This window comes from Panthera pardus, unplaced genomic scaffold (assembly GCF_024362965.1).
Source record: "Panthera pardus isolate Hobbes unplaced genomic scaffold, ASM2436296v1 HiC_scaffold_6, whole genome shotgun sequence".
NCBI lineage: Eukaryota > Metazoa > Chordata > Mammalia > Carnivora > Felidae > Panthera > Panthera pardus.
Window position 1 is genome coordinate 7,145,910 of NW_026526991.1, and position 22,970 is coordinate 7,168,879.

The window sequence follows — 22,970 nt, forward strand, 5'->3', positions numbered from 1 at the left end:
AGCTCAGGCTTCCCTGCCTAATGGTGGGAGGGAGGCGCATTGAACTCTTAGCTAATACACGGTTACCTAGTGGGGCTCTGGCCATCCCATCCAAACCCAGGGCATGAGCTGGGCCCTCCGTCCTGGGCCCGCTCCCTGGCTCCCCTCATCCAGGGCCCCTCCCCCCAGGCTGCCTCAGGAGCGGCCAGGCTCTTACTGGGGCCCAGGGGTGCCATCCAATCTGCAGGTGTCCTCAGGCAAGACAGAAGTAATAGGACTCTAATTCTCAAATGGGTGGGAGACGGCCCCCCAAAGGCACGTGTAGGATACGCAGCACCTCCTGGCAGAACGTCCCCCAGGCTCTCTTTTTCCTCCTAAGTGCACCACCCGAAGGGCTCAGTGTGGGAAAGGACACACTGGCCCTGGAGACAGGACCTTGGCTGCCACTAGAGGGCCACCCTCCTGGGTTTAAGAGGCCCAACTTCACCCGGTTTTTATCATATTTCATTAATTTTCTGGTGCAAGCCTCTGAAATCTAATCTTACATCGCTCTTAGCACATGGCACTTGAGAATTCATTGTCTTTCCTATCACTGCGCCATCCAAAGTAGCTGAAATACCTTGCCTTTAACTGAAAAGCAGCAGAAAATGTAGCAAAGGTATCATGTTTCAGCCACTTTGTGGGGGGGGGGGGGGGAGGCGGGTAGCAGACCTGAAAAAAATCCCTCTGCTTGGGCAGGAAAACTGGGCTTCTGCCCTTGTACCAAACTGCCACATCCAGGAGGGGCGTGGTCCTCTAGACTGAGCCAAAATACCCACCCCGTGGTTCAGCCACTGCCACAGACCCCACTAAAGGTTCACCCCAAAATTTGCCCGAAGGCCAGGTGGCCAAATACTGTGTTTACTCATCTCTTCTGGGAAGTCCAAGATGAAACAGATACTCTCATTGGATGTGTTATTGGATGACACCCTCTTCAGAAAAAGCAGTCATTCTTGTTTCCCCGAGGGGCCCTGTGACCTTCCTGCCTGTCGGGCTGCTCGCCCTGTGCCTGCTCGTGGCACCGGCGGCCACGACTCTCCAGCTGGCAGTTCCTGCTTCTCTTCTCGGAAATGGAGACTGGGGGCCTTCCTCGTTTCTCTCTAGACCCTCGAGGTAGTTCTGTCCTCAGGAAAATGCCTTGCCTTAATAATCATCCCAGTTTAAACACTTGCGCCCACTGTCAGCCTGTCAAGAAACTATTAAAAACTAGCCCAGTTTGGGGCGCCTGGGTGGCGCAGTCGGTTAAGCGTCCGACTTCAGCCAGGTCACGATCTCGCGGTCCGTGAGTTCGAGCCCCGCGTCAGGCTCTGGGCTGATGGCTCGGAGCCTGGAGCCTGTTTCCGATTCTGTGTCTCCCTCTCTCTCTGCCCCTCCCCCGTTCATGCTCTGTCTCTCTCTGTCCCAAAAATAAATTAAAAAACGTTGAAAAAAAATTAAAAAAAAAAAAACAAAAAACTAGCCCAGTTCTAACCTGAAGCTTTGGGGGGTTTGTGTGTGTTACTGGCCCGATTTCCATTTATTTGCATTTGCTGCCGCATTTCCTCCCTGGCATTTTCAAACCATGGTTCAAATTCTACATGAAACTAATTTAGTGGAGTGGACTACTTTAGACTTCACCACTATGTTGGTGGACTGCAGTATTTTAAAATGAAAAAGAACCAAACGGAACATTATAGGTACGTGGCGTATTGCAAAAGTAAAAACCGGTTAGAGAATCATTCTTTATGGCTCTATGTGTAGGTTGGTGTGTCCTCTGGGCCACCCTGTAAAACGTGACGCTGGGTTTGAAGTGAATAAAGTTGAGAGTCGCTGATTTACAGAATGCCTGCATTTTGCTGGTGCGGACCACGCAGCTTCTGGTGTCAACCCAAATCAGTCCTTTGGGCCCCGTGACCCTCTTGGTCTGAGCCGGGCCAATCCCCTGCTTTGGTACTCCGCAGTGACCACCTCTTCGCTCTCACAGGCTCTCCGCCCGCCCTGCTCCGTTCAGGTTTCCAATCCGGTCCTCTTCCTTTGCCTTCACCACACCCTCACCCCTCTGCCTTCCCACTGTCTTCCTTTAGGCCCAGCGAATGTCTCCGGGTTCTGCTGTTTCTGTCCTCCAGAAATGTGCCCGCCACCGGTCCTCTGCCCGGCTGCCCCACGCGTGCGCTCCCGTGCGCACTCGTTCAGAACAGCCGATTCTCCCCAGGCACCTGACACGGACCAGGCAGGTCACCCCCTTCTCCGGGAAGAGAAACATCAAGTCCTCCACGGTCTTTCTCATCCCCCCACAGCCATTCGCGCAGCAAGGGCTAGATTCTACCTGCAAGTACACCTCTTCCCCAGGCGGCTGTCACGCCTCCTAACCGGGCTCCCAGCTCGTCCTCTGCGCAGGGCACCCAGGAGAATCTTCCTGAATTTAGATGAGATCACTTGGCTCTCCTGCTTAGAGATTCCCTCTCCTAGAAACCAGCTCCTCCCCTCCGCCGTCTCCTCGCCCGCCTCCAGCCCGTCCGCTGGTGCACCCGGAAGTACACGCTAGCCCCGCCCCGGAGCAGCTCACGCAGCCGCGGCAGCGAACCCGAGTTAGGGCGCGCGCGCAGGGGGCGTGGGCGGGGCCTCGAGAGCGGAAGCCCGGTCAAAGGGCGGAACGTCGCGCGCGGACACACGTTTCCGTCCGGGCCGCGTCTGCGACGCCGCGGCGGGGGCGGGGCTTCCGGCGCGGCGCGGCAGCGGCGGCTGCTGTTGGGGAGGTTGGCGGCGTGCGGATGCAGGTGGCGCGGCACGTCGTGTGCGCCCTGTCCGGCGGGGTGGACAGCGCCGTGGCCGCGCTGCTGTTGAGGCGGAGAGGTGAGCGACCCCTCCTCGGAGACGCCGGCTCCCGGCCCCTCACCCTCCACGGGGTGGTCGAGGACGCGCGACCGCCTGGGCGCTCCCCCGCGCCCCGCCAGCCCGGTTACCGACCCAGTGGTAGGGATCCTGACCCTGGGGGCCGCGATTCTCCCCGGCTCCGGAGCCCTCTGCCTGGAGTGACGGCGGCGGGGACGGCGCTGACCCTGGGAGGCCGCGGGCGGCCCTGAACGAGCTGACCCCCGCGGCCCAGGGGCCGCGCCGGACAGGCCCTTGCCCTCGAGGTGCCAACGCGGTCCTCAGCGCGTGTGCCGAGACGTCAGCGGATCGTCGGTGCTCGCCGTGCATCGCGCGACAGATTTCCGCCAGGGTGCTGGCGTTGCTTGCCGGCGTCTAGAGAGTGCCCGGGGTCGGGAGCCGAGATGAGCTGAATTCCCCATCTGTGTGGTCTTTCCCGTTGTGAGCCCTCATCCGCTTGGCGACCTTCGTGCACCCTCTGCTGTGAGCCCTTTCATTCTGGGCGCTTGGAATGCAGGGATGAATGAGGGGTTCCAGACCTCAGGCACGTTAGTTAAGCTCCCCTTGTCTGTGAAATGGAGCTAACCCTACCTCACTGGTTTAGTGGAAGCATTTAACACATACAGAAGCTTTACCCCAGTGCCCAGCACATGTCAGGCATTGAGAAAACAGCAGTGGTTATTAGCACACACTAATAACTGTAGGTTTTGTGAAAGGCATAGTTGAAGGTGTTGAATAGAAACATCTCTAACTTGAGAACGGGAAAATCAAAGCATCATAGAGGGTGATGGTGTTTGAGGCAAGGCTTGAAGAAGGAAGACTAGGGTTTCACTAAGCAGAGAATTGGGGGCCTGCAGTATGGAGGTAAGTGCTTCTGGCAGAGTCCACAGCTGGAGCAAAAGGTCAGAGGTGTGGCAGTGTTGGCCAGAGGGAGGTGGAAGGAGAGGAGGGTAGAGAAGCGGGTAGCACGCTGGTTAAGATGTTATTTTAGGCACTTCAGGGTGGGCAGACTTGCAGAGCCCTGGAAGGTCCGCGATGACGTGTGTGACATGTTTTGAGTGACGTGGGCAGGCCAGATACACGGTTTTACTCTTCAGGAAGGTCATTCCCCTCCTCGCCAGGATCCAGACTGTTCCACTTCATATGGCAGCCTTTCCTGGGGTTTCTTTCTCAGTGCCAGAAGCTGATGGACTCAGCAAAGGAAGAGCTCGGTCCTCTCCTTGGCATCAAGGGCTCTCCTGGTCTTGTTGGAGGTGCACTTGCTGTCATGTGCCCCCTGGAAAGTTCAGGATGGGTGAAGCGCTAAGGTCCCGTCCTAGAGTGCCTGAGCCTGGTGCCCCTGTAAGCGGGTCCCATCTCCAAGGGGAGAATGAGCAGGCAGATGAGGTTAGAGACGAGTGGAGTTTTAAAGTGACATTCGTGCACCCTCTGCTGTGAGCCTTTCCTTTTGGGGCACTTGGAATGCAGGTGTGGATGGGATGCGTGGAGCTCTCTCCATTCCACAAGCCCTTTTTTGGCTCTGGTTCTGTAATGGGCACTGCTGGGCACTGGGACAGGCTGGACGAGATGTAGTCCTTGCCCTTTGAAGAGCTCCGTGTTTCGGTGATTTGCAGAAGGGGGCTGACTGGAACACACCCAACAGAGCCCAGTGTGGTATGAGCTATAAGAGAAGGGAGTCGGGCGCCTGGGTGGCTCAGTCAGTTGCGTGTCCAATTTCAGCTCAGGTCGTGATCTCACGGTTCGCATATTCAGGTCCCGCATCAGGCTCTGTGCTGACAACTCACAACTCAGAGCCTGGAGCCTGCTTTGGATTCTGTGTGTGTGTCTCTCTCTCTCTCTCTCTCTGTCTTTGCCCCTCACCTACTTGTGCTCTCCCTCTCTCTCGAAAGTAAATATTAAAAAAAAAAGAGAGAGAGAGAAGGGAGTCAGGTGCTCTGGGAAGCAGAGTGGGGAGGGCCAGATTAACCGGATTAACCAGCTGGGTGGGGGTGGTCTTGCAAATTTGTAGGTTAGTTTTGGCAAAGCTTTGTCATCCAGTCTCTGTTCTTTGGAGTCATGTGTTCTCGCTTTTGTTACATTGAGCCTACCCATGTAGAAAGAAACATTTCTCCTGCAAGGCAGGCACCTGGGTAGTTCACCTAAGCTGGTCTTTCCAGTATTTGGTTGGGTACTTTGTTACAACAGAAAAGGAAAAACTGGGTCATAAAAGATAAAGTTAGTATAGCATTTATAATCGAATAGCCTAGGGGCGCCTGGGTGGCTCAGTGGGTTAAGCGTCCAACTTTGGCTTGGGTCATGATCTCGTGGTTTGTGGGTTCGAGCCCTGCCCTGCGTCCGGCTGTGCTGACAGCTCAGAGCCTGGAGCCTGCTTCGGATTCTGTCCCTCCCTCTCTGCCCCAGCCCACTCGCATTCTGTCTCTGTCTCTCAAAAATAAACAAACATTAAAAAAAAAAGTTGAGTTCCTGCTCTCTGATTCATGACTCATTTGCCGAGCCTCTCCCGCATGCTGGGCGTGCATCGTGCCGATGCGGGGGGAGAGGGGGGGACACAAAGGTGCAAATATACCATCTTGCTTGCCTGGGGGTAGACGCTGGGCAACAGTTGCAGTCCAGCCATGCACTGTGATGTCCGAGGACTTTACGGAGTGCTGTGGGAGTGTAGCCGAGGGAGCATCTCAGCCAGCCGGCAAGTCAGGTGTCTTGGGCTAAGATGTGAGTCACTTTGAAGGCCTTGTAGCAAAGCAGACATCTCTGGGGGAACCAGCAGATGGTGGTGTGGGAGGGGGGCCCGCCGGGGAGCTGCTCGGAGCTCAGAAGCCGCTGCCTTTTCACCCAGGGTTGATTATGGACTCTGATCTGTGCCTCCTCCCTTCCCCAGGCTACCAGGTGACGGGGGTGTTCATGAAGAACTGGGACTCGCTAGATGAACACGGGGTTTGCACTGCCGACAGAGACTGTGAAGATGCTTACAGAGTTTGCCAGATCCTAGACATCCCGTTCCATCAAGTGTCCTACGTGAAGGAGTACTGGAATGACGTGTTCAGGTGAGTGCGGTTCAGAGACGCGGGAGGCTTCCTCGTGTGCTGTGCCGCCCTTCCCAGGGAAGCAGCGCCATAGTTGGCCAGACTGGAGACAGGCGGGCAGTGCTGTTTGCATTGGTGCCAGAGGCCACGCGTGGGAGGCCTCAGCCGCCCTGGGAGCTCTCGTCAGAGGCCATGCCTGGGTCCCGGAGCAGCCTGGCTCTCCTTATTGTGCCACCTGCCAGAAGTCTCTTTAATGCCTTCGTGAACCTTGAGTCGTTTCTGCTGCTGGCATAGGGGAAGGTAGCTAAGGCCGGGGTCTTGCCTGACAGGTGCCACACGGTGGTTCCCGTGCGCGTCAGGGATTGGGGGCTTCTGGGAAAAAGAATTAGGTGATCCACTCTGCCTCTTGAAAACACGAAACACATACACACACACTAAGACTTTAAAAATCTAACACGGGGGTGCTTGGCTGGCTCGGTCAGAAGAGCATGCGACTTTTCATCTCGGGGTCGTGAGTTTGAGCCCCACGTTGGGTGTAGAGGTTACTTAAATAAATAAAACTTAAAAAAAAAGATATAATAACAATCCCAACAATGATTTTTAGGTGCTTGCTCTGTCCTGGGCCCAGTACCGCCTCTGGGGACATAAAGATAGCACTCTCTGGCTCAGAGACTTCTGAATTCTGTCCAAGGCCCACTTGGCCTTCAGGGGTCTCTTGCCGTCTCCCTCGCGGGGTGCAGGCAGGGCTTCTCCCCTCCCACTGTACAGGCTCCGCTCTGGTTCTTGCTGATGCCACTGACCTGTCTTCCGTTACACCGCTTGGGGAATGGTTCCCATGGCTTTTGTAAACCAGCATAAACGCTTAACCTCTTTAACATTCACTCGATACTTGTTACGTAGAGAATGTTCTGGGGGCTGTGGACATAAGAGAGTAAAGCATGGATTCTACCTTAACTAGTTTACGGTTTAATAAAACGCTTGACAACTTTGGGGGCGTCCGGGTGGCTCCGTCGGTTAAGCGTCTGACTCTTTTTTTTTTTTTCAACGTTTTTTTTTTTGTTTTTTTTTTTTTTTTTTTTTTTTTTTTATTTTATTTTATTTTTGGGACAGAGAGAGACAGAGCATGAACGGGGGAGGGGCAGAGAGAGAGGGAGACACAGAATCGGAAACAGGCTCCAGGCTCCGAGCCATCAGCCCAGAGCCCGACGCGGGGCTCGAACTCACGGACCACGAGATCGTGACCTGGCTGAAGTCGGACGCTCAACCGACTGCGCCACCCAGGTGCCCCAAAGCGTCTGACTCTTGATCTCAGCTCAGGTCATGAGCTCACGGTTTGTGGGTTCGAGCCCCACGTTGGGCTCTGTGCTGACAGCGCAGCGTCTGCTTGGGATTCTCTCTCTCCTCCTCTCTCTGTGTCTCCTCTGCTCGTGCATGCTGTCTCTCTCTCTCTCTCTCTCTCTCTCAAAATAAACCAACATTAAAAAGGAAAACCCTCGACGACTTCTAGCAATTAAAACAATAGAAGTACGGAGCAACACGAGTTTTAGCTGTTCCGAGCGGAGTGACAGGCGGGAGGAACACAGCTCGGCATCGCCTGCTGAGGTTGGAGATGCGCATGTGACTGGGACCTTGTGCAGGTTCTTAGTTTGTCTTCATAACGTGGCCCCCGCGGTCAGCGTTGTTGTCTGTAACCGTCGTGGGTCAGTGAGGAGCGACACGGCGCCACCTGCCCACCGTACAACCTGTCGCGCGAGTACACACGGACGTGGTCCTCCCGAAGTGACTGCTCTAAGACACGAAGCTCTTGCCGAACCATCTTTGTGTCCGGGCAGCTGGCCGGTTAGAACAGGAGTCCAGCTGGGCTGCCGCTGCCCTGGCGGCCCCCAGGGCTCCTCGGGAGCGTGTCAGCCACGTGGGAGAGGTCCTTGCTGGCACGTTTGCCCAGGGCCCTGGGTCGCCAGGCTGCTGGTGGAATAGCTGGTAGAGCCCCGGTTGTCGCTCTGGATGAGGTCGTTCCCGCGCTGTCTCTGGCACGTTCTTCACTCGAGCCGCCTTTTGTGGGCGAAGTCAGGGGAGGCTGGGGTTGGGTCAGTCCCCCTCCCCTCCCCCGCGCCCCGTGAGCCTCTGGGGAGACAGAACGGCCGCTGAGCCGTAGTGGCCGGTGATACCTGACTTTCTGTCCAGGTTTATTCACTGTCGTAGATTCAGACGGGAAGTGCCCCCGGCTTTAAAGGAATATTTGATGAAAATACTGGAAACGGCCGTATACCGAAGCTCTCCTATTTTACGGAAAATTATAGTTTTGGTAAGAGAAGGAGGAACCAAGTTAAGCAAGTAACTTAACAGATGTATTTTTTTTTGAGGAATGTTTCGCACTCAGAAACAAAAGTCTTTTTCTTCTATTCCAGTGACTTTTTAAGTGAATACGAGAAAGGAAGGACTCCCAATCCTGACATAGTTTGCAACAAGCATATCAAATTCAGCTGTTTTTTCCATTATGCTGTGGATAATCTCGGTAAGTAATTTCATTATTTCCATTTAATCTTTTTTTTTAAATTTTTTTTTTTTTCAACGTTTTTTTATTTATTTTTGGGACAGAGAGAGACAGAGCATGAACCGGGGAGGGGCAGAGAGAGAGGGAGACACAGAATCGGAAACAGGCTCCAGGCTCCGAGCCATCAGCCCAGAGCCTGACGCGGGGCTCGAACTCACGGACCGCGAGATCGTGACCTGGCTGAAGTCGGACGCTTAACCGACTGCGCCACCCAGGCGCCCCCCATTTAATCTTTTTAAAAGTCACAAGGTTTTCAGAGATAGCAGCCAAATCCTCATAAACAGTTTCGTCTTCCAGAAGGAAAGGAAGCGGTGAAAACAGTAATATTCTATCTCACTGAGTAAGAAAGAACTTTCTGGCAATATGCAAATGACAGGGTCAAAGGAAGAGAGCACGCGTCTTCACCGTGGACCGCGTGGGTGCGAGGTCTGTGCTGTTGGTTCAGGAGCCACGAACTTGAGAACATCCTGCGGAAACACAGGGTCACTGGTGGAGAGCTGAGAGCTGAGGTCCAGTTCTGCTCAGAACAGCACCGGTTCCAGGCGTGCTTATAGTTAGCGGAAGTTTCCCGAGCCTGAGTTAGAGCTCCGCAAAGTCGGCGTTTGGTTTCTTGCTGGTCCTCCTTTTTGCTAGTCCTGCTGAGACGTTCTCAGCAGGCTTTCTTCGTGGCTTTCTGCTCTGCCTTGAGAACAGGTCTGGGTCTGTACCTGATTCTGGATTCTGGGTCTCTGTTTCTCTGGATTTGAAGCCACGTTTTGGTGGTCTGTTGTAAAAGCCCATCGAGGGGCGCCTGGGTGGCTCAGTCAGTTGAGCGTATGAGTCTTAATTTCTGCTCAGGTCATGATCCTGGAGTCATGGGATCAAGCCCCACATCGGGCTCCGTGCTGAGTCTGAGCCGTTTTGGGACTCTGTCTGTCTCTCTGTCCCCCTCTGCCCCTGCCCTGCATGCACACACACACGCGCCCTCTCGAGAACAGAACAACCCATCGTGGCCCTGCCGCCTGTAGACGGCTGCCCTGCAGATCTTGTCTACTCTGGTAGTTCTCCTCGCTCGTGTCCGTGTGCCCGTTGGGGCGCCCCTCTTCCTTCGTGTGACCTTCCCTGATGCCCACTTGCTTGCTCGGACCGTCTGTGTGTCTGCTGCTGTGACGCCCACCGTCCTGTTCCTGTGTCCTGCTGTTGCCGGAGCTCCCACTTCTGGCCCCTCGGTTCGTTCTGTCCCGGGCGGCTCACCCTGCCGTGTGTGGCCACGCGCCAAGACGTGTTATTGTGACTGTCCTGTGCCGGCGGTCCAGTAGTGTCACCAGACTGCTGGCCTCTCTGTCCCGTCAGCACTGCTGTGGCGACGTAGGTGGGCCCAGAGCAGGCTCGCGGATCGAGCGTACGAGCGACCGCAGCCGAGGGGGTGGCAGAACGTGGGTTCACAGACCACGATGACGCCTGCGAAACGGACTCCAAAAGTCCGGATGACTTTGAATGGCTAACGTCAGAACTGAATGTCAGGAGAGAGAAATGCAGGCTCCACGGCCCATTCTCGCACGCGATCGGGCGCAGGTCTGGGGCCCCAGGGGCCTGGGCGGCCCGCAAGCCTGCGGTCTGGCGTCTGCCGTGCCCTGCCCCGGTGGGCCGCGTCTGGGGGGGCTGACATTTAGCCCCAGTTTGTTCTGGGGGGGCGTGACCGGTCCCTGGATTGTGTGTTGACTTTGGTTTTGAGCGTGTGAGGAGACCGGGCATCTGGTGGGCCGTGCGATCGCTGTGGGGTCTTAAAGGTTCTTCACAGGTTCCTAAAGCTGCACTGGAATCTTGTAGCAAGATTGTATCAGTTTAAATGAAGAGTTAAAGGTGAGCCTCCCTCCCCTGCACCGACCCCCGTGTGGAGGCGGCCCTCTGCAGACCATCCAGTACGAGGCTCGGCGTCCGCGTGCTTTGTTGAGCTCCCCAGGCCCGAGGAGGCCACGGCCGGCCATTGTGCGTCTGAAGTTTGATCTTGTGTTTTTAAAAACCTCACAGGAGCAGACGCGGTCGCCACAGGTCACTATGCCAGAACCTCACTGGAAGATGAGGAAGTCTTTCAGCAGAAGCACATTAAGAGGCCAGAAGGGCTTTTCAGAAATCGATTTGAAGTTAGAAATGGTAAGTTAAAGCGCCCAGGTCAGACCTTAAGTATTTGTGCACAGAGGAAAATGTTTCGGAGAGTAGCAACGGGTCACTCTCTGAGCAGGCCCTCCAGGTCTCTGTGTTCCGAACTAGCTTGCTTGTTTTGAAAAAGTACAGTTACCGAGAGGGCTGTCTGCCCTTAGAGCCCGGGATGAGGCAGCGGGAGTCCCGGTCGGGCGCCTGGGCACCGACTGGCTGGAACCTGAATCTGTTTGCAGCCCAGTTCTGTACGCTGGGTGCTAGTGATTTGAGGGTTCCCGTGATATCTGAGGAGATACTTGATAGCTGAAGTGCTCACAGGCCTCGTTACTTACCATCAAGTTCTCGAGGGCTCGAGACCTAGGTGTATGGATCCAGTGTGACCCAGGTGCTGGGGCCTGATGCTCAGGCCGGTGGAAAATCCGTTTACAGAGATTACGTATGCAGATCAGTTGATCTGCGTTAGAGGGAGCACAGTTTCACCTTTCTAGAAAAATGCCCAACTGCTGGCTTGTCATGGCATACATCTGTTTGTAGAAAAGAGGGATTCACGTCACCATGAAGTGAGAGACAAAATGGGCCCAGAGCCATATGTGAGTGAGAAGTTTCCACTGATGTGGGAGCGCTGAAGGGTTGGCACCTGCTGACCGCCTGCCTCACGGCACCTTCCCCTTTCCCCCAAGCCCAGGCCGTTACAGGCACACGTTCCACTGGGCTCCTCTTAGAGTGGAGGGGGATAGTCTTGTCCCGTCTCACAGATGAGGAAACTGAGGCGCAGATGAAGTCATTTGGCCAGGGTGCCTCTGGTGGTAATGTGATAGGGTCCCCTCCCTAAGGAAAGAAGAAAAACCCTCAAGGCAAGCTGGCCACACACGTACGTGACCGCATCGTCCCTCCTGACCTTGTGACGTGAGATCACTTAATCAGACTGCATGTTTGTGCGTTACCATACGTGGAAGACAAAGAAGTAAAAAACACACGAAAAACTACACCACGTGGAGTTCGGGGCTCCGGTTTTTGGGTACGAACCCAACTGAGCGGTGCCGGCAGGAATAAAGCTGCTTCCTGAAAAGAAGAGCCTCGGGGTCGCGACTCCGTGCGAGAATCCCGCTGCACTACACCTGGATCCCAGCCCAGTTCTGCCCGGCCCCGCAGCTTACGCTCGTCCTGCTGTGCCAGGCCCCAGTTGGGCTCTGTCCTCCGTGTCTCTGGGCCTGGTCGGAAGGCCACGGCCGTCGTGCTGCAGGAGCCCCCAGGGTGCTGGCTGTTGCCCGGCGGCCCTTCTTCCTCCACAGCACAGGGCGCTCAGATCGCCTTCCCGGCCTGCGCAGGCCCAGCACGTACTGCTGTCTGCCGGGTGCTGGGCCTTTGGCCTCAGGTACAGACGTGGGGGAGAGGACAGGCGTCTTCTGCCTCCCTCCCAGCCGCTCCCCGCCACTCTTCCGGAAGCCGCTCCACGCCGGGGAAGAGGGCAGACCCCGCCACTCGGGGGCGCCACAGCAGGATCCACTGAATAAATACGGACGGAAGGGTCCTGAGTAGATGAAGGGTTTATTTCCATGTGGAACAGGCATGCTCACTTGTCTCCTAGAACATGGTTTGCCTTCCAGAGCCGTCTGGACCTTTCTGCTGGGCCACAGGCACTCTGAAACTTGTGATCGCGTTGACCTCTGTTTTGTTGAGTAATTTTAACGTGTGGTTGTCTTAATAATATGACCGTGTCTTTGTTTTAGTGTGTTTTTTAGGCACACTAGAGCTTTTATTGAATTCTTACTTAGTTGCCCTAGAGACCTGGAATAGAGCCTCCTGGCCTGGGCCCGGGCCCCGGGGAGAGCGCGCGCGGGGCCGGGTGGCCCCCAGAGCCGGCGCTCCTGGGCCCTGGCCTTGTGTCTGGTTACCTCACCTGTGCAAAGTGGGGGTGCCGTCGGCCGGCCATGGGCGTGAGGTTCGGGGTTGTGCGAAGGTTCCTGGCACGAGCGTATCTCCCACATGTTCCTGTCTGTGCTTTAACGGTTGTCAACTTGTTTTTTTAAAATCATAGGTTTTGAGGGGTGCCTGGGTGGCTCAGTCGGTTGAGCGTCCGACTTCAGCTCAGGTCATGATCTCACAGTCCGTGAATTCGAGCCCCGCGTCCGGCTCTATGCTGATAGCTCGGAGCCTGGAGCCTGCTTTGGATTCCGTGTCTCCCTCGCTCTCTGCCCCTCCCCTGCTCATGCTCTGTCTCTCTCTTTCAAAAATAAATAAAAACATTAAAAAACTTTTTTTTTTAAATCATAGGTTTTGAGTTTGTTTTAAAAAACTCCAAACTGTGAGGAAATGCCATTTGCTTCCAAGGTCCTGGGGTTTTTATGTGGACGCTGTTTGACTGGGTTTTGTTTTGAAACAACAAGGAGCGTTAGGCAAACGAGCGTGCCTACCGATGACCGGGTGGCCGAACTCCGTTTTTCATTTTCAACTGGTTCTGTTGCTTTGTGCCTAGAAAATTAGGGAATAGCACCCACCTGCACCGTTCCGTTGAACCCTTTCAGTGATCCCAGCCTCGGTTTCCTCGTCTGTAAAATGGGGAGAGCCCAACTTTCCACGGCAAAAGCGAGAATCAGGGTTGAGGTCACGGGTGACCACGACCTGCACAGAGCCCGTGTTCCACACGGGACTGTGCCAGGCCGACCGGCACACGTGTGTTTGGGCCCGTCGCACACGGTAGCGTGCCCTCAGGGTGACGGGCGGCGGCCTCTCGGCACCGTGTACCAGTAGCCCGCGTAGCTTTTCCCGTCGGTCCCTGAACCTCGGAGCGGGAGCTTGACGGTCCCGGTCGTGGAAGTGCCGCCGCGTGCCGGGCTGGGTCGATGGGGCCCAGTGCTGGAGCTGGGCCGCCTCCGATGCGGGGTCCCAGGGCCACGGTCAGTCACACCTGTGCACCGTTGCCTGAGAGCCAGAGACGGTTTTGTCTCTAGTGGGGGCACCGGAGCGCCGCACAGACGCCTGCGTGACTCTCGGCAGGAAGCGTTGAGCTGAGGAAGGGGAGGAGTTCGAGGCACTCTCGCCGGCCTGGGGCCTGGGGGCAGCCGGGGCGCGGCACCGTGGCGGTGTGGGGAACCGCACAGCTGACCCCACGTCGGGGGGTGTCCGGGGGTCCTGTCACCCACTCGCCTGCCACGTGGCTGCGTGTTGTAGACAGTTCACCTTGGCACTTCAGAATGGTTTCACGTGGCGTTTAAAATTCTGTCATCTGATGTGCGAACTGGAATAAATTTCCTTATCGCATAAAATCCGCCTTCCCTGTATCTTTTTGTTTTTAATGTTTATTTTTGAGAGAGACCGAGCACGCGAGCACGAGCAGGGAGGGGCAGAGAGAGAGGGAGAGAGACACAGAATCCGAAGCAGGCTTCAGGCTCTGAGCTGTCAGCACAAAACCTGACACGGGGCTCGAACTCAGGAGCCGTGAGATCATGACCTGAGCCGAAGTCGGACGCCTGACCAACTGAGCCACCCGGGCGCCCCTCCCCTGTAATCGTTTTTAATGGTAGATGAATCAGGGAGAGTTTTTCTCCCCTTATCCATGGTGGTTGTCTGTTGTGTTTTTTTTCTTTCTGGTAGTCTGCTTTTGAGTATTGATTTTTGCTTCTGACAGGCCAGGGGGAGTCCAAGTAGAGGGAAAGACGTTATTCAGAGCAAAGTACCATCATTTTTATTTCTGCAACTTGTTTTGTTCTTTACTCTTGGCAGCGGTAAAGCTTCTACAAGCAGCTGACAGCTTTAAAGACCAGACCTTCTTTCTCAGCCAGGTTTCCCAAGATGCCCTGAGGAGAACCCTCTTCCCTCTGGGGGGATTAACGAAACATTTTGTCAAGAAAATAGCTGCAGAGAATAGACTTCATCATGTGCTCCAGAAGAAAGAGGTAGGGTCAAGGGCACTGTGCTCGCGTCGCCCTCTCCGCGGTCTGGGGAGAAGCAGGGCCCTGTGGTCACCGCCCCGTGTCCTCCCCAGGCTCTAACGTCAGGAGAGAGCGGGGCTGCGCGCTCTGGGAGGCCCTGTGCACATTCAGAAGGCCGCTGAGACGGGACTTCTCCCCCCCGACCCCTCCGCGGCCCCACTCCGGGGTGGGCAGCTTTTCACAGCAGCCATGGTGGCTCAGTGGGTGCTCTTGGCCCAGCCTGCCGGGCGAGGGCGGCACAGTGAGGACCAGGCCCCGAGACGCCCCGGGCCAGAGCTCTGGCGCTGCCCGCACTCGTCCAGCCCCTCAGTCGAGGGTGCTGTGCTCCGGGCCTGTGAGGGTGGGTGAGGAGCACACGGTGTCTTCACGAAACAAACCACCGTAAAATTAGACAACGTCTGTGTAGGACATTAGAGGATCCTGTGAAAGGAATTCCTCACACCAGGGGGCTCTAACTAGATCGGGGCTTGACCCCGACCCGAGGACGGGCTCCTAGGAGTTAACGTTTACCTAAGACCTTGGGATGAATAGGATTTAGTGTCACAGAGAGGGCTGGGGGGGAGACAGTCCCAATAGTGCAAAGAGCATGTGCAAAGGCCCCGAGGCAAGAAAGAGCCCATGCATTGGAGTGAAGGTGAGGGCAGCGTGGTGGAGGTTCAGTGCTAGGGGATGGTCCCGCAGGCTCGGTGCGCTCGGTCTGACCGGGTGACATCCAGGGTTGGGCACGAGCATGACTGTCCCTTCCCAGGACCACATCCTTTGACACATCCCGCCACCCATCATCTCTCTTCCTCTGTTTACCTGTTCAGTTTCTGGGTGTGGCTCTGTGATGGGAGCTGGGGGAGGGGGCGCCACACTGCAGAGACGCACCGTAGAGAACAGGCCAGGAAGCCGTGACGGGACAGGAGCCACGTGGAGCGCGTTCCAGCGTGTCTTCTGTGCTGGAGTAGGCCTCCCCGAGGGAGTCCTCTCTTCCACGGACTCTGCTGTGATGCTTCAGCTTCTGGCCCACCGCCTCTACTTCCGGGTCCTGCTCTGGCCCCCGTGTCCCCCATGGCTCCCGGACGGTGGCCTGACGGCCGGCACGACTGTCATTTTCTCTCCTGGGGCAGCTGGGCTGACGTCTGCCGCACAGGGGCCACATCCTGCCAGGGGTGGACGTGATGGCGGCCTCGCTGAGCTCATAAGATCCAGGGTCGGGGGTCCATTATTTAAGACCCGGCTAAGAGGAGAGGCTAAGAGGTTCTGCGGGCCCCTCAGGTCTGTTTGTGGGTGTGACTGGTGTCCGTGGGTGCTGGCCGAGGAAAGCCAGGCCCGGAGCCCGGAGGTGTGCCGAGGCTCAGGGCAGGCGGTGGGGCCCGGCGAGGCCCAGGTGCCCGTCTCTCGTTCTCCCGGCCTGGCTGGTCCTCGTGTCCTCGTGCGGACGCCGGCTGCCTGTTCGTCCTCCTCACGCACGGCCCTCCTTTCGTTTCAGAGCATGGGCATCTGCTTCGTCGGTAAAAGAAATTTTGAAAATTTCATCCTTCAGGTGAGTGTTCTTTGACGCGTGAGTGTGGACCCGTGTTTCTGCTCTGGACTTGGATCCGTTAGTAAGGAAGTGCTTGTTTTCCAGTATCTGCAGCCTCGGCCTGGTAAATTTATTTCCATAGAAGACAACAGAGTTCTGGGAACACATAAAGGTGAGACACAGCCTCGGGCTGCCCTTCGTTGTAAACTCCCCGAGTCGTGGGGCGGGCTTCCGCTGTGGGAAATTGAGGCGAGAAGCCTGTAATTCCTTCCACATCTGCCCGTGAGTCTGAGAAGCCTGTGGGTGGGGGTCGCGGGTGAGCGAGGGAGCGTGGTGGCGGCTGTGGCCGGGAGGCATTGCGGCTCAGAGAGGGGTGCCATCCGAGTCAGAAAGACTTCGCTCTCCAGTTGGGTGTTCTGTCCCTGCACGTGGAATTATCTGTATGAAAAGAAAACATCCCACCCTCGTGAAAGAAGTGTGATCGACTGATTCCAGAGTAGGAGCTTCCAGATCTAGAACAAGGAAGAGGTGGGATCAGAGGGTGGCCGCATAAGGCAGCGGTGTTGCACTTGGGGTGCTGCTTGCTCATGCGCAGGCGTTTTCAGGGGGGCACCGTGAGCTTGCACAGAGCGGGTGTGGGGAGGCTGCGACCGGCTAACGAGGCGCCAGCATTCACAGCCCAGGGGGAGGGGGGATGGATGTTGGGTTGGTGAGTGGTGGGTCTGTGCCCTGGAGCCAGAGAAGCCCTCGGGCCCTGGATGGCCAGGTAGGTCTTGACCCAGAGCGTGCCTGACCTGGTGGGGGGCAAGGGCTGGTGCTCAGACGTGGCCAGTCTCACAGGTGGTTCTTTGGAATCCACCGCCCCAGTTTGGGTAGATGGCTTCACTTTCCTGTCGGGGGTGGGCTTTTACAAAAGTCCCCAAGCGGAGACAGGTGGAGGTGACAGCCTTGCTGGGGACAGAACTGCAGGGTGCTGCCTGCCCATCTCCAGCACAGCACGGTGGCCCGGGGCACTGTGATCCCCTCAGGAGGGAAGGAGGGGGTGGCGGCTTGGCCATCTGGTCTTGTGATGTTTTTCCGTGGGGAGTGCACAGAGCAGTCGGGGGCAGCCCGGATGCCACAGCCCCCGTGCGGTTCGTACATCAGAGGGGCTGGTGGACGCTCGGCAGGAGGGGGTCGTGGGCCCGGAGGACGCCCAGTCCACCTTCTAAAGGAGCTTTCCTGCTGCTCGCGGGTCAGGTGGTCCAGCAGCTGGAATTGGCTCCTTCCGGGGCTGCGAGGTAGAGCCTAACCCAGGCGCGGGGCAGGGCCTGGACAAGCTCAGGTGTGTGGTCAGGACTGCCCCTCGGCGGTGGTCCGCGGAGCCTCCTGACTGTCCCCCTTCATCCACCCCTTCCGGTTAGGAGGGGTGTGCTGTTTGGGAGGGGGCTGGTGCCAGTCCCCTGAGGAACTGTCTTTCCCTAGGTTGGTTCCTGTATACTTTGGGCCAGAGAGCCAGGATAGGCGGCTTACGCGAGCCCTGGTATGTGGTGGAGAAGGACGGCACCAAGGGTGACGTGTTTGTGGTGAGTCGGGCTGGCCTTTTAGGCAGGTGACAGAGGTCTGTGTTTGGCACGGCCCACAGTGTTTGTGAGACCAGGCAGGGCTGCTGAAACCCTACGGAACGGCAGTGATTGACGGACCACCCTTGCCTTTCCTCTGCGTCCTCCTGGGACTGGCCCAAGGTACCAGAAGGCGTTTGTTTAAGGTAGTCCTTAGGCTCTTACCATACGCCGGTCACTCTAGCGGTCGTGTCGTCAGCTGCTACGTGTAGATACTGTTTGTTAGGAGAGAGCCCGAAGGTCCACAGAGAGGAGGTAGCTTCAGTGCTTGGGACAGGGCTCGCCCAGGGTCCAGCAAGTCATTGGCCCAAGTGGAGCCAGGACCAGACCGGTTTGTGTGCCACAGCGGGGCCCCGGACCTCCGTGCACCCCCCCCCCCGGCCCTGGGCTCTAGAGCAGGGCTTCACAAAGGGGGTGCGTTCGCCCTGTACCCCGGGAGGGACGTTCGGCAGTGTCCCCTGCTGGATGGAGGCCGGGGCGCTGCTAACATCCTGCAGGATAGCCCCTCCCCCCTGACAGTGGCCCTGCCCTGAGAGAGCGGGCTGCCATCTCATGCTGTCACATAACCGGGGGACCTTCTCTTAGACACCGGCCGAGAGGCCAGTTGGCTTCGCCCCCTGATTCTGGGTATCTCCTTCCAGGAAGAGCTGTAGGCGTAGAAGCCGGGGCAGGGGTTGTGGTCGTGTATGAATTAAAGTGGTTTTAGAGTAAAATTTCAGTGGTCTGTTTTGCTTTCAGAAAAACCCGTAGGGTCATCAGCTGACGTTTGTCCCCGTGAGGATATCCTTGCCTGGGGGGGGGGGGGGTGGTGGGGACAGGGGCTCCAGGGGCAGATGGCCCCAGCACAGCCCCGGGGAGCCTGCCCTGTCCCTTCTCTCCTCAGCCGCTTGGTGTCTGACGGGCTGCCTGAGGTGACCTTTTTGAAAGACAAGCCAGCGGCCTGGCGGGCCCGTGTGCCAGGCAGGTGGGGGCAGCGAGGCGTGAACTTGCAGCCAGCGTGCTGTGGTCAGCCGCTCGCCGTGTGTGACCGTGATGAGACACTGTCCCTCCTGGGCCTTGGTCTCCTCCCGTGCGGAACGGGGACGGGAAGGCCGTGGGCTGGTCCCGAGTCTCCGTGGCCGACGCCCCAGTTACCAGTAGGCGTGCGGTTGGGTGGGCGCCCCCGCCCGGGGCTTCGGTGCCCTGACCTGCACGCTCCGCTCCGCAGGCCCCCCGGACAGACCACCCGGCTCTGTACCGGGACCTGCTGCGGACCAGCCGCGTGCACTGGATCGCGGAGGAGCCGCCCGCCGCCCTGGTCCGCGACAAGATGATGGAGTGCCACTTCCGGTTCCGCCACCAGATGGCGCTAGGTGACTGAGCGGGAGGGTCCCTTCAGACAGGGGAGCCCAATTGAGGGCAGCGGCCGTGAGACCCGCGGCCCGACGGTCCCCCACCGTTGGGTTGGATGACCCCTTCCAAACCCCTGTTCGAGGGCCAGCCCTGGGAGCGGCACCGGGAGGCTCGAGGCCGGCTTAGCCTCCGTCGTCGGTGCCGCGGGCAGGGCCTGCGGCTGTGGCGGCGGGGCCGTAGGTGGTGCGTGCGCCTGTGGGCCCCGGCGGGCGGGGCTCCTTCCTCCCTGGGGGTGCGAGGCCTGGGGCCGAGCACGCGTGGAGAGGCCGGAGCCCCCTCTAAGGACCCCTCTCTCGTACACAGTGCCGTGCGTGCTGACCCTCAATCAAGACGGCACCGTGTGGGTGACGGCCGTGAAGGCCGTGCGGGCCCTTGCCCCCGGACAGGTGAGTCGGGCACGCCCGGCCTTGTGCGGTGCTGCAGAGGGAGGAGGGGGAGCCCGGCTGGAAGGCAGGACGGGGCCTCACACGACCCCTGGGGGTGCGGGGCCTGGAGCCCCTGGGCGTTAGGACTGGCTCAGCTGAGAGGGCTCCGGCCAGTGGGCTTCGTGCTCCGGAAGGACGCGCCGTGCTTCCTCCCCACCAGGGCACCCGGTTCACGGGGTGGGGGCTCAGGTCCCCCGGGCAGCGAGGGTGGAAGCCGCACCCAGCCCCGCGCCCGGCATGCCTCCCCCAGGCACGACAGCAGTGAGGGCTGCTCCTGCTTGGCCACTGGGAGGCCCAGCTGCCCTGTCTTGGCCCGTGGGGGCGGGGACAGAGGAGGGGCAGGCAGAGCGTTGCCCCTCCCCCTCCCCCTCCCCCCCCACCCCCGCACTGCTGGCTGCTTGTGGGCATCTGGCGCCAGGTCCCACTGCTGGTGACACGGGCCTCTTTCCTCTTTAGTTTGCCGTCTTCTACAAAGGGGATGAGTGTCTGGGCAGCGGGAAAATCCTGCGCTTGGGGCCGTCTGCCTACATACTCCAGAAGGGCAAGAGCAAGTCCCGGGTGTCCACCGAGGGCCCCAGCGACGGCCCGGGCGGCGGCCCAGGGTTGGGTCCCACGCTCTGAAGGAGGCTGCGGCTGCTGGCAAGCGCCAGGCGCGGACGCGGAGGAACAGAGCCTGGGGTGGGGCGGCGAGGGGGAGCTTGGCGGGGTGTGCGGCCCCGGTTCCCTCCAGGCTGGCCGAGCTTCCAGAAAGCCGCCAGAGCCGAGGAGAGCCCCGGAAAGGCCAGCCCTGGCTTCTCCAAGTTGGCGCTCTGGCCAGAAGGACTTGCTGGCTAGTGGGTGTGTCCCAAGTGCCCCGTTTCTAGAGTTGCTCTTTCATGCTCCCTGGAAAGTTTCCCACCTGCAGGCACGCAGGGGACCTGGCCGAGGAGGCCGCGGGGACAGCAGTCAATAAAACATCTGTCTGGGATGCAGATTCTGACGGGGGTCTCCTGGGGGGTGGAAGCCGCAGGTGCAGAGAGGCAGGCGGACAGTTCAGGAGGAGGGTTGGAGGCCTCGCTCCCCACTCCCACCGTGCCCTCCCTCCCCTGTGGCGGGGAGGGGGTGGTGGTGGACTTGAGCCGAGCCCCACCTGCAGGGGCGCCCTCGGGGTGTGTGAGGGCCTGAGGCCCAGAGGCCCCCCTCCCCCTGCAGAATGCTCGGTGCCCTGGCTGCCTCCCAGGGAAGGCCTGAGGGGCCTGCGTCCCAGAGAGGAGGGCTTGGCCCCAGCCTGCGTGTGCCTGTGTGTCTCCGTCCGTCTGGGCTGCTGGCACCGGCCACCTCGGGTGGGGCCGCTTACAAACGACACGTTTGCTCCTCGTGGTTGCAGAGACCGGAAGTCCGAGGTCAGGGTGCCAGCGGGGCCGGCCGAGCCTCCCCTGAAGGTTCACAGCCGACCGCTCGCTGTGTCCTCACACGGCCAAAGGGTGAGGGGTCTTTCTGGGGCTTCTTACAAGAACACTAACCCCGTTCACCAGGAATCCACCCTCGTGACCTAAGTGCCTTCCGAAGGCCTCATCTCTTAATACTGTTACGTTGGGGATTCAGGGTTTCGACATTCCGGTTTTGGCGGGGGCACACTCAACTCAGCCCGTAGCATAGGTGTGCGTGCATGTGTGCGTTTTGTGGCACAGGCCAGGCCGAGAACTGCTTGGCAAGTGAGGATAAAAACTTCAGAGCCAGCTGTGCTGAGTGGGCGACAGACACGCTTTGGCCCCGGGGCATTTTCATCACCGCAGAGTCCTAGAGAGCCCCTCGCCTGCTGTGTGTGCAGTTAGGGCCCCGTTGGGCAACAGCCCCAGGCCTTGGGGGTGGGAAGTATGGAGACGCTCTGCCTGGGGGTGTGCGGGGAGTTGTCAGGTGGGTCAGGCAGGAAATCGGCCTTTCCTAGGGACAGGCCGTGTCTGGGCCCCACTGCCTCCAGCTTGCCTGCCCTGAAGGTGGGGCCTGGGCAGGGCAGCACCCCCTCCAGGCTTCCTGGTGCTTCGCCCCAAGGGCTCAGCCCCCTGCTCTGCTAAGGACAGAGAGCCTGGGCTCCCTTCTCTCACTGGCCCCAGACCCAGGACATTCTTGGTGCTTTGAGCTTCTGTGGGGGCCAGAAGTGTGGTTCCCTGTCTTCTATGGACAGAAAGTTCTAGACTAGAGGTAGCATAGCCCTCCAGGCATGGTGCTGCAGGAGAAGCACCCGGGAAGGTTGTCACGTGGCCCCGCCCTTCAGGGCCTGTAGTGGGGACAGGACCAGACCTGGGTCTGGGTCCCAGGGGTGTGAACCCCCTCCCCCTGAGGCAGATCACGGGCCCCAGAGGACTACCGTGAGAGGTGGGCTTCCTTCTGAACAGGAGGGAGGCCTAGGTGGTTTTGAGCAGAAAATCCCTCTGGTCTCTGAGGTATGGGTGGGAGCGAATAGACCGGTGGGCTGTGGGCCAGGAGAAGGAGGCAGGCCGTTGGATTTAGGAAGTCAGGTGTAGCAGGTCAGGAGGGGGGGTGGACGACTGAGACCTGTGTCTGGACGGGGTCCCGCTGCCCTCGGTTCTCTGTGTGCATCAGGACGGCTGTGCTTCAGAGCAGAGGGGCCGCCGTCCCGTGTAGCCGGGAAGGGAGGCCCGGGCCAGGCACCCCGCTCGGCGCCTGCCCCAGCCTTGGTGTGGGGGCTGCAGCCTGCAGGGAGGCCAGCCTCTGGCCTGACCCCATGTCCCTGCCAGCCTGGGCAAAGGGCACGGAGTGTGCTGGGCCCTGTGGCTGGCTTAGTGTGACGCAGTGTTGGGGGGCTTTAAGACCAGGCCGCTGAGCGGGGCTGGGAGCGAGGTGCCAGCCCGTTTTCCCAGAGGCAGGACCAGAGTGGTCCCCCTCGGTGATGGTCGGGGTGCTGGGGCTGTGCCCAGAGCAGTTTTCCCTCCACACCACCTGATGAGGGAAGCGATGCCGTCCAAAGAGCTGAAACCCCAGTGTCCCGCCTCCTCAGACCTGTCCCCGCCTCAGTCTGCCCTCTCCCCACCCTTAGCTCCGGGCCCATCCCCCAGGTTCCCCCCCAGCAGGAGGCTCCCGAGGCTGAAAGAGGGGAGTGGGCCTGCCCCGGGGTGTCTGGGACCCATCCTGTGATCCAGGTAAAGGACTGCGTCCTGAGAGGTGGGGCTTCGGCCTCGGCCAGAAGGCGGACCACCGCTGGGTGTGCGGTGGCGGGGAGGCCGGAACCGGAACCCCACCCTTGTTCTGCCTGCTCAGGGGACAGCACGGAGCCTGCCTGGGCCCACGTGTCCCCTGATTCACTGCCCTGCTGGCTGGGCCTCTTGCCCATGAGCCCAGCTGTAAGCTGTGGCTGCTCTGGGAAGGCCCCACCGGCCCACCCTGCTCTGTGCAAGGCGACCCTCGGAAACGGCAGGAGGGAGGAAGCGCCCTGGGCACAGGCCGCAGGGAGGCGCTGCCCGTCTCATCAGCCCAGGGCCAGATCTGCAGCCTGCAGGCCGCCGGTGGAGGAAGGTGGGGGACGGGCGCA

At 58.9% G+C, this 22,970-nt stretch overlaps 1 protein-coding gene across 5 annotated transcripts; it reads left to right on the top strand.

Annotated features, from left to right (window-relative positions):
- Positions 1-2,712: 2,712 nt before the first annotated feature.
- On the top strand, positions 2,713-20,408 carry TRMU (tRNA mitochondrial 2-thiouridylase). Of its 5 annotated transcripts, none has more exons than XM_019447217.2 (11): positions 2,713-2,850; positions 5,747-5,912; positions 8,300-8,406; positions 10,456-10,578; positions 14,308-14,480; positions 15,991-16,044; positions 16,129-16,195; positions 17,488-17,588; positions 18,832-18,976; positions 19,320-19,402; positions 19,898-20,408. In XM_019447217.2, the coding sequence occupies exons 1-11, from the start codon at positions 2,769-2,771 to the stop codon at positions 20,060-20,062; spliced, it is 1,266 nt and encodes a 421-aa protein (XP_019302762.1). In that variant the 5' UTR covers positions 2,713-2,768; the 3' UTR covers positions 20,063-20,408. The 5 variants fall into 5 exon arrangements, with proteins under 5 accessions (XP_019302762.1, XP_019302764.2, XP_019302763.1 ...); XM_019447220.2 differs by lacking the exon at positions 2,713-2,850 and adding an exon at positions 8,076-8,196 and having other exon boundaries at positions 5,807-5,912; positions 14,367-14,480; XM_019447219.2 differs by lacking the exon at positions 17,488-17,588 and having other exon boundaries at positions 19,898-20,044.
- Positions 20,409-22,970: the final 2,562 nt, after the last annotated feature.